Source organism: Polyodon spathula, chromosome 8, assembly GCF_017654505.1.
Source record: "Polyodon spathula isolate WHYD16114869_AA chromosome 8, ASM1765450v1, whole genome shotgun sequence".
Taxonomy (NCBI): domain Eukaryota; kingdom Metazoa; phylum Chordata; class Actinopteri; order Acipenseriformes; family Polyodontidae; genus Polyodon; species Polyodon spathula.
This window is the reverse complement of record NC_054541.1, coordinates 15,515,671-15,532,679: the sequence shown is the minus strand read 5'-3', so window position 1 is coordinate 15,532,679 and position 17,009 is coordinate 15,515,671. Positions and strand designations below refer to the sequence as shown.

Here is a 17,009-nt window from a genome sequence, read left to right as displayed (position 1 = left end):
ATCCGCTTGTGTGTTTGTGGTGAAACTTGCTATTGGACATTTCTTTAGCACACTTTTTATTAATGGTATCATCCAGGGTACATGGAGACAGTGTCCATCCTGATGCCGTCATGCTTCCATTTCTAAATACCTTGATGTCTCTAAACAGATCCTGTACACCAGTAATGTTAGACTATCCTCATAAATCTCAAGCATGGGAACAATAATGCCTAGTCAACTCCTATCAAAATATATTGTATACCATTCATTATATGAACTTTTAAATGTCTTCTTTTCTCCACTAAAAAAGTAGGACTTATCAAGTAGTAGCACTGTGACTTTGTGGGGAACATTCAAAATGATGAGTAGGGCAGGGGCACAGTTCCAAATTATCCTCTGTGATGGCCAGCTGCAGTACCCCAGGAACTGAGCGTGGGTCTCTACCTTCCTTAGGGCAGTCCGCTCCGCAGAACACTGGTGTGGGTGTACTGTGCTGAGTCTTCTACATCTAAGCCATTTCTACAGTGTGGAACCAGGGCAGCACAGTCGGGTTAGAGGGCCTGTACCGCTTGTGAGACTGTGTTGTTATTGATCACCGTCGCTGTGTACGTGTTGTTTATTGATATTTGTCTCATCATTTTTATTTTATTTTAAGGATGTGGAGAAAGAGCGGGAGCTGCGCACACACCTCAGTAAAGAAGAAATCCGACAGAAGGTTGAGCTCTACAACTCCTCGGTTACAGACCACCTGAAAATGACCCTGGTGAGTGCCTGTGTGTGCGGCGATCAGTGTGTGCGTGTGAAAATGACCCTGGTGAGTGCCTACATGTGTGGTGATTGGTGTGCCACAGATGATGGTTCACAAATGTGGCACATTATTGTAATGCAATAGTAATCCGCGAGTGATGCAAGAAGTTACTCCTTCCTAATAATAATAGTAAAAATTATTAATACTGTGATTGAATGAGAAACGCTATGTTACACCCTAAATGATGGATTTGCACTAGCAAGTTGAAATAGTGTCAACATCTAAGCAGTAGACAAATGGTAAGCAATTGGTTTTGTCCATTGTCAGAAATATTCAGGCCACATATAGCTGTTAGCCTTAGTGTTTGCACTGTAGTAAGTCAGGGTTAGAAACTTCCACTAGCCCTGCTGCTGCTGCACCCAGTCCTGGGTTTCATAACTCCCCATGTTTAGTTATATTATTGAAATCAACAGGTGCCAGGAGTTTGAACAATCAAGAATCTGCTAAATCTGTGCTGATTTAACTGTTCCCACTGGAATAAGTCTCCCCTGTGACTGGAGGTTGACTGTTAGGAGTTGTTCATGCAGCTATAAGGAAAGAAACAATATGTTGAGTAGGCTGCTCAAACTCCTGGCTACTAAATAATTTAAATGATATACTTAATTGATGGTCGTTTGGAAACTCAGGACTCTGAGTGGCTGTTCCTGCAGTCTTTTCCACATACAACTCAATACTCTAAATATATATTCTTATACATCGTGTTTTTAAACATGAGTAATCCTAAAGTTTAAACATTTACTGTCCTTCTCCAATTGGGTTGCTATCGGGTGATCAGTCACCAGCTGCAACCTCTGTGATTGACACAAGTTTCAAAGAGTGATGAAAGTACATTACAGAGGGATGGCTGACTCTTGCAGTGTCTTCCTGCTTGACAATCTGCAGGCCTCTTGCTCTCTCAAAGGGCTATAATTGCAAAAGTGCTTTTAGTTTATTTCTTTGCATGCCCTTTCAGCTGTTCAACATGACAGTGATTACAAAATAATTTACTTAAGAGCTTAACATGCACAAAACAAACAATGCATGCTTGATTTAACCACCGTACAGAATGCTGTTGTTCAGCTGAATCCTCCCTTTTTTTTTTTTTTTTTTTTTTTTTTAAATCCCCGCAGAATCCCGTTGGCTCCTACACTGGTTTCATTAAAGTCCAGATGGAGCTACAGCGGCCCATCACAGTGCGTGGCCCCGGGGACCCAGCGCACAGCAGCGAGGACGCCTTCTACCTGCCCAAGGGCTCCATCAACACCCTACACATCAGCAGCGGTAACACCGCGAGGGAAGTCATCGGGGCGCTGCTCAGCAAGTTCATGGTGGTGGACAACCCCGCCAAATTTGCATTGTACAAGCGCTGCTGCAGGGAAGACCAAGGTAAGAAGCGGCTACGTTCAGCGTGCTCAGGGGAACAAGACCGGTCGCAGTAATGCCACGCTCGTATTATGCCTGCTCTTGATCTAATACTTTGATAACTCGTTTCTGTAGCATGGGGCTTGAAATCTGGCTTGAGAACCCCAAAAATAATTTGGCACAAGTATCTGCATGGGAATAGTACCAACATAAATGTCTGGTTTCACAGACCCTGGTTACCAGTAATGATAAATTGGGTAAGATAGTCCAAGATTAGTGTTAACGAGGGTGTGTGAAACCAGCCCATAGTGTTATAAACCACACTACCCCAGGATTGGGTGCATGACGGTGGTGAGTTCCTTAATCTAACCTGACAACATATGAGCTTGTCTTCTATTCTGGGTGTCTTTTTTTTAAAAGTTCTGCCCGGTATTTTAATGTTTGTAGTTGATAGATGAAGTGGTAGCCGTATCGGTCTAGAGATGATAGACAAAGAGAAGGAGATATGGTACCTTTTATTGGACAAACTAAACAATAATTAATCACAAGCTTTCAAGACCTCAAAGGTCTCTTCTTTAGGTGAACGTAGGGAAGAGAGATTGGTGTTTTATAATGTTATCATTTTTATAATGTGAACATCAATTGCTATTTCCTACTTTCACCCAAAGAGACCTTTTGAGGTCTGAAAGCTTGTGATTTAATTGTTTTATTTGTCCAATAAAAGGTATCACACCTCCTTTTTTTGTCTGATTTGTAGTGAAATCTTTCTGTTTTAAGAACAAGATTGAAATGGTGTCAAGTATATAATGTGTCTAGCCAATGACAGTAACGAATGAGGTTACAAACTGCTTGCACAAGTGTTGATTCACTCCCCTAAAAAGCTTATGACATGTGCATAATCAAATCTATCGCACACTACATCTATAATGACATGTGCATGATCAAATCTCTATCGCACGCCACATCTATATGGCTCAAGCTAGTGCACAAGTATGTAGCTTTGCGAACGAACACTCTTCTGCGTACAAATATGCTATCTTTACAATAGGTCATATAGACAAAACCCTGAGATGTGCAGATTGAGCATGGATTTGAAACTGGCATCCAGAGATGCAGCTGTGAATTGCAGGGAGGGACTGGCCTCGTGGCATCTTCAAAGATCTGATACAAGGGGCTGCAGGAGGGAATATCTGGCATGCTTGAAGAATCTGTGTGCGCAAGTGTATTATTAGATTCAAGTTATTGGATTACTTTCAAGTGTTTATCCAATCTGACTGTTTGTTTTTTGAGGAAATCGGGTTCATAACTGATACCCTTATTAATGCAACATGTTCACTCATTGCAAGAGGTATCGCTGTTACTAAAGGAGTTTGTACAGTTAATTGCATTTATTATGGACTTTGTTTGACCAGTTACAAACACAGTGTGTAATAAACAACCCACCATATAAATAAAAAAACACTGCCTTGCACAGGGTAATTCGGACACATTCTGTAATTCCAGAAGATGTTTGTACTTTCTATCTGAAATAATGTAGTTGTAATACCTCAATGATTGCTGTCTTTAGCTTGGGTCATATTTTCATATTGTTTACTCCAGTGTTTAATGAATTCCTATTTATTTGAAAGAGGTTAAACACCTGTGTAATTTTACAACACTAAAACCAAACAATCAAGTTCATGTGTATTGTAACATTTAACATGATTTTTTTTTTTTTTTTTTTTTTTTTTCTCCTATCAAAAAGTAGGAGTTCATTAAAGACTGAAGGAAACTTTTTGAAAATAAGGCCCCTAGCTAGTCTCTTACTGTGTGTTATTGCTTTTCAGTAGATGTGCGCAGTTCATTGCTGTGTGTGCTTTGACGGTGAGATACTGAGAAGTACACTACCTGTTCACTGCAGTTTTTGTACAAAACAAGTTTTAAGAGTTGTTTCTTTTATTTTTTTAATGTAATGTCATATATAGCAACCCAGGGGTGGGAGGTACTGTGGCCAATTGTGAGGTTTTAAAAAGATTAATTCATTTCATTAAAATGGAGAACCTGTAAATTATTAAAAAAAAAAAAAAAAAAAAACTGAACAAGAGATGTATTAGATTTCATGGTAAATTTGCCAGTAGGCTAATTGAGACCAGTTATGAAATTAGCACCTTGTACTGCAGACTGTGCCGTGAATCCCCCTGGTTAATAGACAGCAGAGTGTGTTGGATTACCCAGTGCAGAATATACTGATGGCTTGATTCACTGACTTGTCAGCAGCTGCACCCACATCCAAAAGAATAAAGACACTTTGTTTTCTGTCGGATGGCTAGATTTACACATCACAGTCTAGGCGTGTTTAGAAAACGTGTGGGCATACTTCACGCCCTGGCACACTCTGGATTCAGAAACCACACATAACAGGCTCGCAGAATGAAAAACGTCAGGCTTAAACTCCTGTTGGCTTGTGTCCTCCTTTTTATTCCTCAAATTTGTGGTTCAGTTGCTGTCTAGACTGGTTTAGAGCACATGGTCACATGCGCCTTTCTTTCAGTGATTGATGGTGACCTGAAGCACTCATGTTGCTCTGGTGCCAGCAGATCACTTGAAAGGAGCTCCTGTGACTTTTCACAGCAAGTGAGCACGAGACCAGCAATGCAGTTGGAGGCATTTGATCCGGTTTGTCTTGTTGCAGTGTGACCCTGTGAAGACATCACTAAGAGGAGGCCCTGCAGTGAAATGTCAGCTTGATCAGTGAAGGTTGTTAACCTTTTGGGGATTTGCCTTCAATTGCAATAGCAGCAACACATCTGAAAGGATGTGTGTGTGCACACACGTGGAACTTCCAGGACAGCCTTGGAAATGATTCAGAAGGCTCTATTTCTTTTTAATTTACTTTTTTTTATTTCAACCAATCATTTTGCTATTTTAATACAAGTTACAGTCATCCAATCAATCAATCTTTTTCGTATAGCTCCTTTCATAGTGGACCACCATCACAAAGCGCTTTACAAGATGCATTAACAAGAAAATCCATAATACTTTAAATACAGAGAAATGCATAATACATGATATACAGTAAAAAAAAAAAACAATGCATAATACATTAAATACAGTGGAAAGTACATTGTACATGATAGTAGCATAATACATGACTGTTTCTTTTAGTTTTGCCGACTGTACTGTAGTTAATAAGATTGTAAACATTTATTAACCAGTGTATTGATTCGGAGGTTCTCAAGCATACATTTGTTTTCTGGGACTCCAATTTAAAAACTATAAACTATTCAGAATACGTGTCCAAGGATGGAAACGAGCCCTACTGCATAGCAGTTTAACCCGTTCTAGGTTATAAAATGAGCTAGATTAGCTGGATTGTATAGGTAACAAGCTCAGGATAGTCTTATTAGACTCATAGTAAAACCAGGAATGGATCAAACTGCTATGCAGTGGAGTCTTATTGCCATCTCTGGGTGTCCTTTACAGAAAACTGAGCAAAAGGTTAATTGCAAAAAAGCTGTACTGAGGTGACAGTGAATGTTTATTGAGCATTAAGTATAAGACCTGTCCCTCGCCACAACAGTGAAATACCTCTTTTTGTATGTTGAGTTTCTAGAATTTCCTGGGCAACCTTTTCAGAACCACTGTATTAACTGACCATTGAAATTAATTTAACGCGTTCTACTGGACTCTGCATCAGCTCTGTGCTTTGCTGTGTAAGATGCATGGTTTAATTTGAGCTCCCAGTTGCTGAATATTTAATAGTTTTTTTCTAGCAGTTCTTTTTTTTTTTTTTCTTTTTCAGTGTATGTGTGCAAGTTGTCAGACGGGGAGCACCCTCTGTATCTGCGGTTGCTGGCGGGGCCCAACACAGATACACTGAGCTTTGTACTGCGTGAGCAACAGACAGGAGAGGTGATGGTAAGACACTGCACCATTATTCAACATCCGCAGTCATTTATACACACAGCAGCACTGTTTCTTGTACAGGCGACTCTGCCTCAATATGTCTTTCCTTCTTCACTAATATCCCATTTGTCTTAATCTCTCAATCGACCCCCTGTAACCAGTGACATTTCAAACACCCTGTTTTTATTTCCTGCTCTTATTATGATAAGACTTGTGGTTTTAGCTGCTTCCTCCTCTTGGCATCTCAAACCTAGAAATTGATCAACGAGAAATCTAATTTAACAGTGAAAGAGCGTCATATAAATATACTGAGTTATATGAGGGGGGGGTTGGATTTTAGGTTTAAATCCTGTAAACAAACAGGATTTTATGTAAAAACAACACTTCTACACCTGACAATCCGTTTAATTTATATTGTGAAATCTGTATCTGATAGTTGGGTATGCAACTATGGCCAAAAGTTTTGCATCACCCTATAGAATGAACTAGTTTTGTGAAAACCTGCTGAAATAGTGTTACATTAATGTATTGAAGTACATACCGCTTTGTAGTTTTTCTGTATACGAACTGTCAATTGCCTCAATTCTAAAATTATAGTTGATGCTAAACTTTTGGCAAAGCTGTAGGTAACCTGATGCCACAGGATGTAATGTTTTAAAACTTTTTTTATATTTAACCTAGAAATCATTATATGCAATTTACTTCGTCTTAACTTTTTTATTGTGTTGATTCCAGAGGCCCCTCGGGTTCGGAATAGAAAACGTTATTACCATAACCCTGGTTTCCCAAAAGAGAATGACAACCATTACCAAATGGAAAGAGCCTCTCTGACCGTAAATCACTGAGCGTAAATAAAAAAGCTGCCCTATCGGGGTTCTGCCGTGCGGGTGAAGTCCCTCCCACCTCCTGTCGAAGAAGAACGGCCGCAATTTTCTTTTGAAAACAGAGGTCAGCTAGGGACAAGAACTCTTAGGGTAATGGTTGTCATTCTCTTTCGGGGAACCAGGGTTATGGTAATAACCTAACGTTCCCTTTCAATTCGAATGACAACCATTACCGAATGGGGAAAGCTGTACCAAAGCTGTCGTGGCTCCAGACTACCGACAGTACAGCCCCACGGCGATAGCCTCAGAGCCCACATGACGCCTAAGGGCATGCCGCCTGCAACATTCTAGAGCCCAGAAAGGGTCTCGCTCGGTTTGCAACATCAAGGCGGTAAAAACGCACAAATGTCTGACTACCTGTCCATGTAGCAGCATTGCATAACTCATCTAAGGAGGTGCCATGAAGGAAAGTCCATGAAGTTGCCTGACCCCTGGTAGAATGAGCCGTAATGTCCCCCGGTAATGGGGAGTCCGCCTGTTCATATGCCAAGCGTATTGCATCTGCCTCCCAGCAATGTCTAGCACACTTCGATAGGGCCTGACCTCTAGAGCGGGACCAAACATACCAAATAACAGCGCAGAGCCCGAACTGGGCATAGCGTGTGCTGTCTACAGTCCTCCTCTGACTTGTGCGGGGGAGGTCTGAAAGTTTCCAAAACCATTGATTGGTTAAGATAGAATGAAGATACCACCTTTGGCAAAAAGGATGGATTTGTTCTTAACGTTACCCGTGAGTCATTTCCCGTAAAAGTCATGCATATGTCATCAATGGACAGCGCATGAAGCTCACTTACTCGTCTGGCAGACGTAATGGCTATTAAAAATGCCACCTTCAATGAAACGGCGCAGTTCTGCTGTCGCCATGGGCTCGAATGAGGGACCCATAAGGGCCCACAGTACCAGTTCTAGATCCCACTTGGGGACCATACTTTTCATGGGAGGACGAAGCCTCCGAGCCCCTTTAAGAAATTGCACTGCCAGGAAATGTGCCCCAGTGGACACAGTCAGTTTTGTCATGGCACACTGATATTGCTGCCAGGTATACCTTCAAAGTGGACGCTGATTTTCCTGCATCAAACAAGTGTTGTAAGAAGGTTAATATCGTCTCAATGGGTCAAGTCACAGGATCGTGACCTTCGGCAAGGCACCAGTCTTGGAAAACTTTACATTTATATGAATACTGGGCTCTAGTGCTCGGCGCCCTAGCAGACTGTAACGTTTCTACTACTGCATCTGGCAAACCACGTCTGAATAGACAGCTCCATTCAACGGCCAGACCCAGAGTTGGAGCTGGGCTGGTTCTGGTGCCATAATAGCCCCTCTGCTTGACTCAGGAGGTCCTTGCACAGCGGGAGCTGCCACGGCTGATCCGACAACATGTCGGAGAGGAGAGCAAACCAGGGGCGTCTCGGCCCTGGGTGTGACCAGCAAAACCTGCGCTCTCTCCACCCTGATCCTCTCTAGTGTCAGGGGTAATAATGGTAGCGGAAGGAACGCATACAATAACCCCTGTGGCCAGGGGTGAGCTAGCGTGTCTACTCCCAGGGTGGCCCCCGTCTCTGTCCATGGAGAACCATAGGGGGAAATGAGTGGACTCGGCTGTGGTAAAGAGTCAACTCGTGCAGGTCGAAACCTCTCCCAAAAATGTTTCGCCACTTGAGGATGCAGCCTCCACTTTGAGCTGTCTGGAGCTCTTCTGGACAGGAGGTCTGCTGCCTTGTTGTCCACACCGGGGAGGTGAATTGCCGTGATGGAACACAAGTTTCTGTGTGTCCTGGGCAGGAGTCTCTGCACTGTGTGAGGAAGGCCTGGCAATTGCCAGGACAGAGCCACCACTCCAATGTCTTCCGGCATTGTCTGGACACTCGCACCAGCCGGTACCGATCTCGGACCGGGTGCACCTTGAACTTATTCAATCTCAAGGTGGCTGCCATCAGCCCCAACAACCATTGATATAGTTTGACCTGTAGGAGAGCGTCCTCTCTGAATAGGGAGAGTGTGACCTCCAACGATTGAATCCTGTCTTCCCACAGTGAGGCAAGCATGCTCGCAGAGTTCAGTTTGATCACCCAGGAACACTGTTTGGGGGGGGGGGTTTGGTGGCAGCCGGGGCTCCTTAGGGGCGGTCTCCCTTGGGCTTGGGAGGGGGTGGGTCTTTATTAGGCCCCGGCTTCGGTCTCCAGCCGGAGAACCGGTTGCCCCTGGCCTGCGGTGGTCCCCTGCCACTGCTCTGCTTAGTTCTTCTCGAGCTTCCTACACGGAGAGCAGTCTAGCTCACCTGCCAGTGCTTTGGCCACATGGTCTGGCCCTAAGCATCTGGTGCAGGCCTGGTGCTCGTCCTGCCTGGGCAGCTTCGTCGCGCGCTGGTCACATTGGAAACCAGCTGAGGACCCAGTTAACTCTACCGACATGGCTTGCAGGTGAAGCTGCTGTGCTCGGTGCCAATAATAGCACGTTCAGTGCCGGGCTGTAGATGCTTTAATTCGGCACCGGTGAATTGCATTAGTTGGTGTTGGGATCGGCGTCGAAGAGCACAGTCGGTGCTGATGTGTAACGCGGCCGGTACCGGGCTGTAGACGGCCTGAAGCTATTCACCGGCGCCGAATCAATCTGTGTCGGGATTGGCGTCGAGAAGAGCGCTGTCAGTGCCGAGTGGTCAGTGCAGATGTGTAGCGCAGTCGGTGCCAGGCTGTAGACGGCTCTGAAGATTGTCACCGGTGCTGGGATCGGCGTCAAGGAGAGCGCTGTTGGTGCCGAACACTCGATGCCGAGTGGACCTGTTCTAAGGTCAGTGCCAATGGTAGGCACGGTCGATGCCGGGCTGTAGGTGGCGCCGAAGATGTTTACACCGGTGCAGAGTCAATCGGGGCCGGGTAGGTGCTGTTTTTCTCAACCTCTCAGTCGGCGGGAAAAACCGCAGTCGATGGTATGCAGCCGATTCGGTTGGCGTGGTCGCCGAGGGCAAGCGCAGCCGCGCTAGGGAAGCCCAACGCTTGAGAGGGGTGCTAGGCCTGAAGTCGTTTTTTTTTTTTTCTGGTCGCTGTGACCGATTTAAGACGCAGCGAGCCTGCTCAGTCTCCTTGCAGCACCACAACAACTCCTCACACGGTATATCAACTACACAAGGCCTTATGTAGTGAAAAAGAGTACTGGCTGCCATCAATCTCATAAGAAGGGTCGAAACCACCTCTAGTCAGTAAACTGACATGAGCATTAGGCAAGAGAACTCTTTAGTAACGCTCAAAAGCATGATTTTGCCAACAGTGAGTGGCCCCCTGTCAAGCCCGCTGAAGTTAGACTTGTGACCTGTATGTCTTTCTTTTTTACAGAGATGTAGATTATACTTAAGTTTTCAACTGGGGTCCAGGAAGAAAACACTGTTCTAGTAGTTTAGGAAAGACAGCTCCATTCAAAACAGCAGACCAGTAAACTGCTGATTTAAAAAAAAAAAAAAAAAAAAAAACTTTATCTAAAGCCATTTCTTTTGTTTTCAATATGACACTTTATGTAAAGTTGCTTGGTGCAGAATAGAGCAGCAGTACACAGATACATACATGCTTTGACACGACTCTCAGTAATTAATGTTGTCCTGTGTTCTGGAATAATTGTGGGTGTTAGATATGTTGCATGTCCAAAAGCAGCTAAGCTGAAGAATGCCTTGCCTGCACACTTCATGAGCTCATTGTAGACCCAGAGCTCCTCTGCTGTCTTTCTAACATGCACTCTCCCACCTGCAGTGGGACGACTTTTCTGTTCCAGAGCTCCAGAACTTTGTGCGTATTCTGGACAAAGAGGAATCGGACCACCTGCGCTCCCTGACGAGGCGCTATGCCACCTACAAGCTGAAACTGGAGGAGGCAATGGAAGGAGCAAGGAAGCCAGGCTAATGGGGAGCCAAACGGAGCCCGGGGGCCACAATGGCATGCATTTAGCAGGGCCTGGCATGTGACTGCAGGACTGGCTGCTTTAGAAAAATCAATGGAGTGCTTTTATGTGGTACACGGGCTACCACGAAAACTGGAACTTTTGGATCAGAGAACTGGGTCGCATTTAACAGCTTGCACACTTCAAATATTTATTGACGACTGCAAACGTGTTGATTTTACTCGTCATCCAGCACTCTGCCTGCCTGCCTATCAGGACATTTTTTAATTACCTCTGTAGCCTGTGAATCTGAAAGAAAATATTGTCAATCAGTCATTTTTATTTTATTTGAATTTTTATTTTATTGTATATGATATTGTGAACTGTAATGTTTTTTTTTTTTTTTTTTTTTTTTGTTACTTTTAATTTATAAGGCAGGAATGGAGAAAAGAATATATAGGTTTTTTTAAATTATTTTTTTACTGGTTTATCTGAGAAGAGTATAAAGAAACTGTATCAAGAAGCAGGTTCGTTGGATGCGTTGGGAACTGTGGGATGCTCCAGTTGGAATGACGAGGCGTCAGAGATGAGTGTCGGTGCGTTCCAGTAAGGGCAGCATTGGAGAGATGTTGATTAAGAATGATCAATGCAGGGTAAGAGTGTGGTGAGATGGAATGTGTAAGATGGCGAGTTGTGGGTTGAAGCAGGTGAGGGAAGCTGGTTAGGGAGAGAAGGAATGGAAATGAGCAGAGGCAACGAGCATGCTACTGCAATTTGAAACGTTTGCTTTACTATTTGAAATCGGGTAGGTTAGAAACCAGTTCTTGGACTTTTCTCTACAGTTTGAATGTTTTAAGTAGAGGCCTTAAACTCAGAGTGAAACACGGCCTGGCAGGTAGAGTTTAATCTAAAAGTAGTGTTCTGATAATACCACGCAGAGAACGAGCAGTTTGTTTCTTTAAGGAAGGTGCCATGTGTGGACGTGCAACAGAGAGAAATTTAGGAGGAGGAGGCCGGGGATTGAGGTGAATTCATTCAGCTTTCCTGCAGCACTGCCTTTGACAATCAAATGAAACCTAGCCTAAAACCCAGAGCAAACCCCCATGAGGTGGCTGCAGCATTTCGGTTCATCAGTTGAGACCCATTGGGCTGCACAGTATGTATGATGAAGTCTGACTTCATATTTACATTGATGCACAATCACAGGAAGTTCCATGCAGTTGCTTCTAAAATCACAGTCCATTGATTTTGTTTCTGATTTTTATAGTGGAGTTTTTAAAGCTTGAAGCCTTAATCTCACTTGTACAAGCTGTGAACACAGGACTGTGGTCTCCAGCAGTCTGAACAGTTGTAAATACTTGTTTTCATCACAGACGTGCATGTATATTCATCAGTTTTCACCTTATTTCCTGCCTAGGAAGCACTGTTTCAATTTCAACCCCCTCCTTTTAAACTCTGAGGCTGCTGATCACATGCAAGCCACTGTCTTTCTTGTCTTCATATTGCACATCTTTCAATTAGTACTGTATGACAAGTCTCTGTTACTGATTCACAATGAAGCACTGGCACTGATCTGCAGACATGCTGTAGGAGAGAGCTCCTTCTGTCAAGGGCTTGGTTTGTTACACCCCATCTAGTGGGCAACTGCTGTACTGCACATTTACCAGTTATTGAATTTGTATATATAATATGCTAGACTCTGTTAACTTTGTTTGGGTGATCAAATACTGTTTTTTGTTTTATTTATTTTGTTTTAACCAAAGACTTCTGATACTTTTTAAAGAGCTGACTTGATGTTTTGTGAGTCAGTCAATTAAGGTAAAGCGGACCAAGACTTCTACAATCCATTTTCTTCCCTCTATGCAACTGGCAGCATGATCACTGTCCCCCTTTTCTTGGTTTTGTTTTTACTTTTATGCAAGATATGCACAAAAGAAGATTGGTGTAGCTTTCTGGAACTTCCTGTGTTGTAGGGTAGGTTTAATCCAATGGTCTGGCAGCAATCGGTCTATGTGACCTACATCACAGGAAGTGAGAAATCTACACAGCCTGAAAAAAGCTTGTGTAGAACCAAAATACGATTGGCATCATATAAGGGGCTGGGGATTTTGCCAATACTATTAAGAGGGAAGAAGGAGGATTTAAAAGCTTTGATTTAGCCCTTTAGTCTCAGTTTTAGGCAGACCTTCACAGGAATTTCTTAAGCCATTTATCAGCGCCTATGGAGAAATTCTATATGAGGCAGAGTGCAGTATGGGCAGCACCGTACACTGTATGCAGCAACGCTCACGCGCAGATTTAATGTGAATACTATAGTGCATGTGTGAGCTATATCTTGTGAAAACTTTAATCAGCAAGCTAATTTAGGGCACTTTACGACATCTTTTGAGGGATCCACTTGTGTTTATTGTGTTTTATTGAATGCTGCGACTGCTATAAATGATTGACGGTTTAATCAAGTCAATTAATTTATGTATTCCTGTTTTGTAGTAGCTTAAGAAAGCTATTTAACCTAGCAATGGTCGTGATTTGAATTAATTTTTTTTTTTTTTTACTGTGACATTGTTGAAATGGTATCTCGTAAAGAAAAAAAGTTTAGATTCACGTTTTGTCCTCCTTAATTTGTTATAAAATGGATTTCAGTCAAAAGGATGGGGTTGATACCAAAGCAGGCTTAAAATGGGTCCAAGTTGCTGAGGGGCTGCAAATGCAATTATTTGGGGACATGTTTTGGTCAGTATTGTTTAAGAAAATACAGTTTCTTTCAATACGGCATTATATGTTATGCACTAGTTTTCTATGAATATTAATAATACACCACTGTGATTAGGGCAAGTGGGTGGTTGTTTAATAGTTTCACACTGATTTAAAAAAAAAAAAAAAAAAAAAAAAAAAAAAAAGTGTATATATAAAAAATATTACTTTTAATAAAGACCTGTACTGTATGGCCTTGGTTTATAAGTGCTAAAATTCCAGGAAATAATAATAAAATAAACGGTAAACATTTAAAATATTGATGGTACAAGAAAGATCTGCAAAATTGTTAGATTGGAAAAAAGGTTTGAGCAAATGTTGACATTCTAATATTTTGTGATTCTGTTTGTGGCTGATGCAAGTTAAGATTTATTTTTATAGGTAATTTTGATGTTTCTTCAGAGTTTTTACCAAAATGTTTTGTTTTTTTATAAAATTGCAATTGGCAAAACAATGTTTACAGTTTATATAAACAATGTATAGTTTGTATTTTATTTCACAATTTCTTAATGATCTTTTGAAGTTATAGCTACAAAAAATAATGACATTGTCTTGCCTATCATGCATTTTGATCGCAGTTTAGAGAGAAACACGTTCCATAGCAAACATGTCTTTTACTCGATATCTGGTACTGCATTGGGTTAGCTCAGCTTGCTTGCCTTACTCTCATGAAGTCTATTACTGTTTCACTTTCTAGGTTATTTCAACTCCGCTGGTGTCTTCTAGCTCACAGCGTGACACTGAGGAGCAGCTCATGTGGTTTCAGGCCACTGTGCGGCACACCAGGGGAGACTTGGGGTTTGATATAGCAAAGTTGCCTCAAACTAGGTCTCCTGGAAGCAGGTTTCAAGCTGCTGTTCCCTGGAGTGTATCTGTGTGTTTGAGAGGGTATATATAATACCAGTAAAACCCTTCTAGCAGTGTGCTTTCTTGTTCTGGAGACTGTTTGGCCTCTCTGATCTTCAACGCCCTGTTGCTGGATAATGTGGCATGCTTTGATGTTGCAGTCACTTACCATTCATCAGTCATTCTATTGTAATTTGATTAATTATTATCAAGCTGCCCTTATCTCTGGGATTCTGAAGCCCATATACTGGCTCCTCTAAGCCCTTGCATGTTTCGTCTTGATACGAGTCAAAGTATAACAACATACTTGTCCCCGTTTTTGCTAATGAAATATTTTTGAAGGACAGCGTTGCCTGCACTTTCCTATGTTTCAACATCTTCCCTGTTTAATACTGTACCCTATTATGCATATTCTGCATGAGTTACTGTTTCTGTTAAGATAATTATTTACCACGCTTACTAACTATTCCAGAAAAAATGCTACTAAAGCAACTCCTATAGACTGTAGTGAATCCAACTTGTGCACCGAAGACTGATGCCAAGCATGCTTTTGGATTAAACACTTAACATGCATGTTATAACTGTGCTGCGGCCCCAGTTAATATTTCAAAAAATACTCCAGATGTCGATTTCATGTTTTCAGTGTTAATATTTAGCATCCATTCTAATCTGATTTTAGTTGGTGGTGTAATTCGAATTGAATGTGCAAAGTGTAGTGAACGATAGATAGACCCGGACCCTCAGAGACGAGCATCAACCGGCGGCTTCAGAGCCTTAGAAATCGCTTTAATTCAGTGGTAACCCCACTGTAACGAATATGTAATTTTAAACAAGCGTTGAAAGATTTGACGTTGAATCTAATTGAACAGGGGAGGCCGGTTAACAGTGTTCGCTTGCTCGCCGAACACCATGCCTCTTATTCATGAATTGCGAGTCACTTCTGGGTGATGTGTGTTTCATTCCTGTCTCTCACGTGACACAGGCACACCAACAATGCCGTTCATCCCATCTGTTGCTGGGCTGAGGCCGGGCTGTGCTTTTTCTAATCGGGAGTTTTTTTTTTTAATACTTTTATTCTTTTGAAAGACAGAGACGTTTACTGTGAAATGTGTTTCTTTTTTTTGTTTGTTTTTGTTTTTTAAAGCTTAAGCCTTTGTAGTTTTACAGTGGCATTTAAGAGCAGCTGTGTATGGGGACTGTAGTCATTGTAGTGCAGTAGTTCCCTTTTTAATTCTAAGATGGCCACTAAAACATCGTTATGGGATATATGCCTGCCTATTGGTAAGTGTCACTGAACTCTTTCTATCAAAGCTGCCAATATTCCCCCTCCCCTTGGTGATCTCCTTGGTCCTGCCTTCCGAGGGTACATAACCGTCATGCAGGGGAGCCTCATCCTCTTTTCGCTTCTCAAGATTGGTACGGTAAGATCTCTCTGTGTTGCATTGAGCCCTTTTTCTTCTTAAGTGCTGCATAAGCCACTGCTAGTTCCCCTGAACTTTGTGCTGAAGTTCTTTTCCCGGAATCTGTAGTTATCATCTAACTATCAGCACCTGCTCACTCCGCGTGTCAGGCTGCTTCTCTCTGTCTGTATGTCTTAGTATGGTAAGTATTATTGTTAAGAGTTGTGTGTGTGTGTGTGTGTGTGTGTGTGTGTGTGTGTGTGTGTGTGTGTATGTTTAACCCTTTCTTACTTGGGAGAGTGCTGTTACTCCACAGGGCTGGGCTTGCCTTGTCCCCAGTGTCAAGTTAGCCCAGTGCTTGCGCAGAGGGCTAGCTGCAGTGCGGTTGCTTGCAGCTGGACCAGCCGTATACTCCTCGCCGGGGCTCCCTCGTTTTTGAGTTGAGACGTACGCGGGCTGCATTGGCCTTCACGTGTGTAGGTCTTACAATCAAACAGACAGTGTGCTCTCCCCCATCTGTCCTGTAATATTTTAACTGTTTTTGTATTACTGTGTTGTAAAAGTCAATCACCTGCCGCGGCTTTGGCCCTGTCCCCGTTGTACGCTACACGCTGCTCAGGTGTGTGACCAAGCGGTCAGCGTAGGCACCGTGCATAGCTGCCCCAGTGTTTTTTTAATACCGTGGTGCTTAAGATTCAGCCTCTGCTACTTCGGTACCATGGTGCGCATGGTACTGTGCCGATACAGGCTAGCGCGCCGGTGCTGCCCGGTACTCTGTGCACGCGGTGCCTGCCGATGCACGGTACTCTGCAGGTGTGCATGCGCTACTCTGTGCAAGCGGTAGCCCAGTGCTCGGTGGACTCCCTCCTTTTCGCAGCATCACGACTACGTACGTGATGGATCCGCTTCAGGCCTCGGTGCTCCAGACCGAAGTGGCAGACTTGCTGGACAAGCGCGCCATTTGTCTTGTAGATCGGAGAGGGATTCTACTCGAGATACTTTCTGGTGCCGAAGAGGGCCGGTGGCTTTCACCCCTTCCTGGACCTGCAGTTCCTCAACAGGTTTCTGAAACACAAGGGGTTCCACATCCTGACTAATTGTCACATACTCCAGTCTGTCCAGTCAGGCGACTGGTTTACCTCGGTGGACTTACGGGACGTGCATTTTCACGTTCCCATTCTTCCACAGCACAGGAAATATCTCCACTTCGCCTGTCAAGGCAGCATGTACAAGTTTTCTGTGCTGCCG

General features: G+C 43.1%; 1 protein-coding gene across 2 annotated transcripts in view; it reads left to right on the top strand.

The window, feature by feature from the left end:
* The window catches only part of LOC121319507 (ras association domain-containing protein 3-like), an 82,663-nt gene extending 68,776 nt beyond the window's left edge, over nucleotides 1–13,887 (top strand). For both annotated transcript variants that reach the window (XM_041256998.1, XM_041256999.1), the window contains 4 exons: nucleotides 635–742; nucleotides 1,897–2,152; nucleotides 5,910–6,025; nucleotides 10,635–13,887. In XM_041256998.1, the coding sequence (XP_041112932.1) occupies nucleotides 635–742; nucleotides 1,897–2,152; nucleotides 5,910–6,025; nucleotides 10,635–10,784 (630 nt within the window). In that variant the 3' untranslated portion in view covers nucleotides 10,785–13,887. The remainder of the gene's footprint in view (nucleotides 1–634; nucleotides 743–1,896; nucleotides 2,153–5,909; nucleotides 6,026–10,634) is intronic.
* Nucleotides 13,888–17,009: the final 3,122 nt, after the last annotated feature.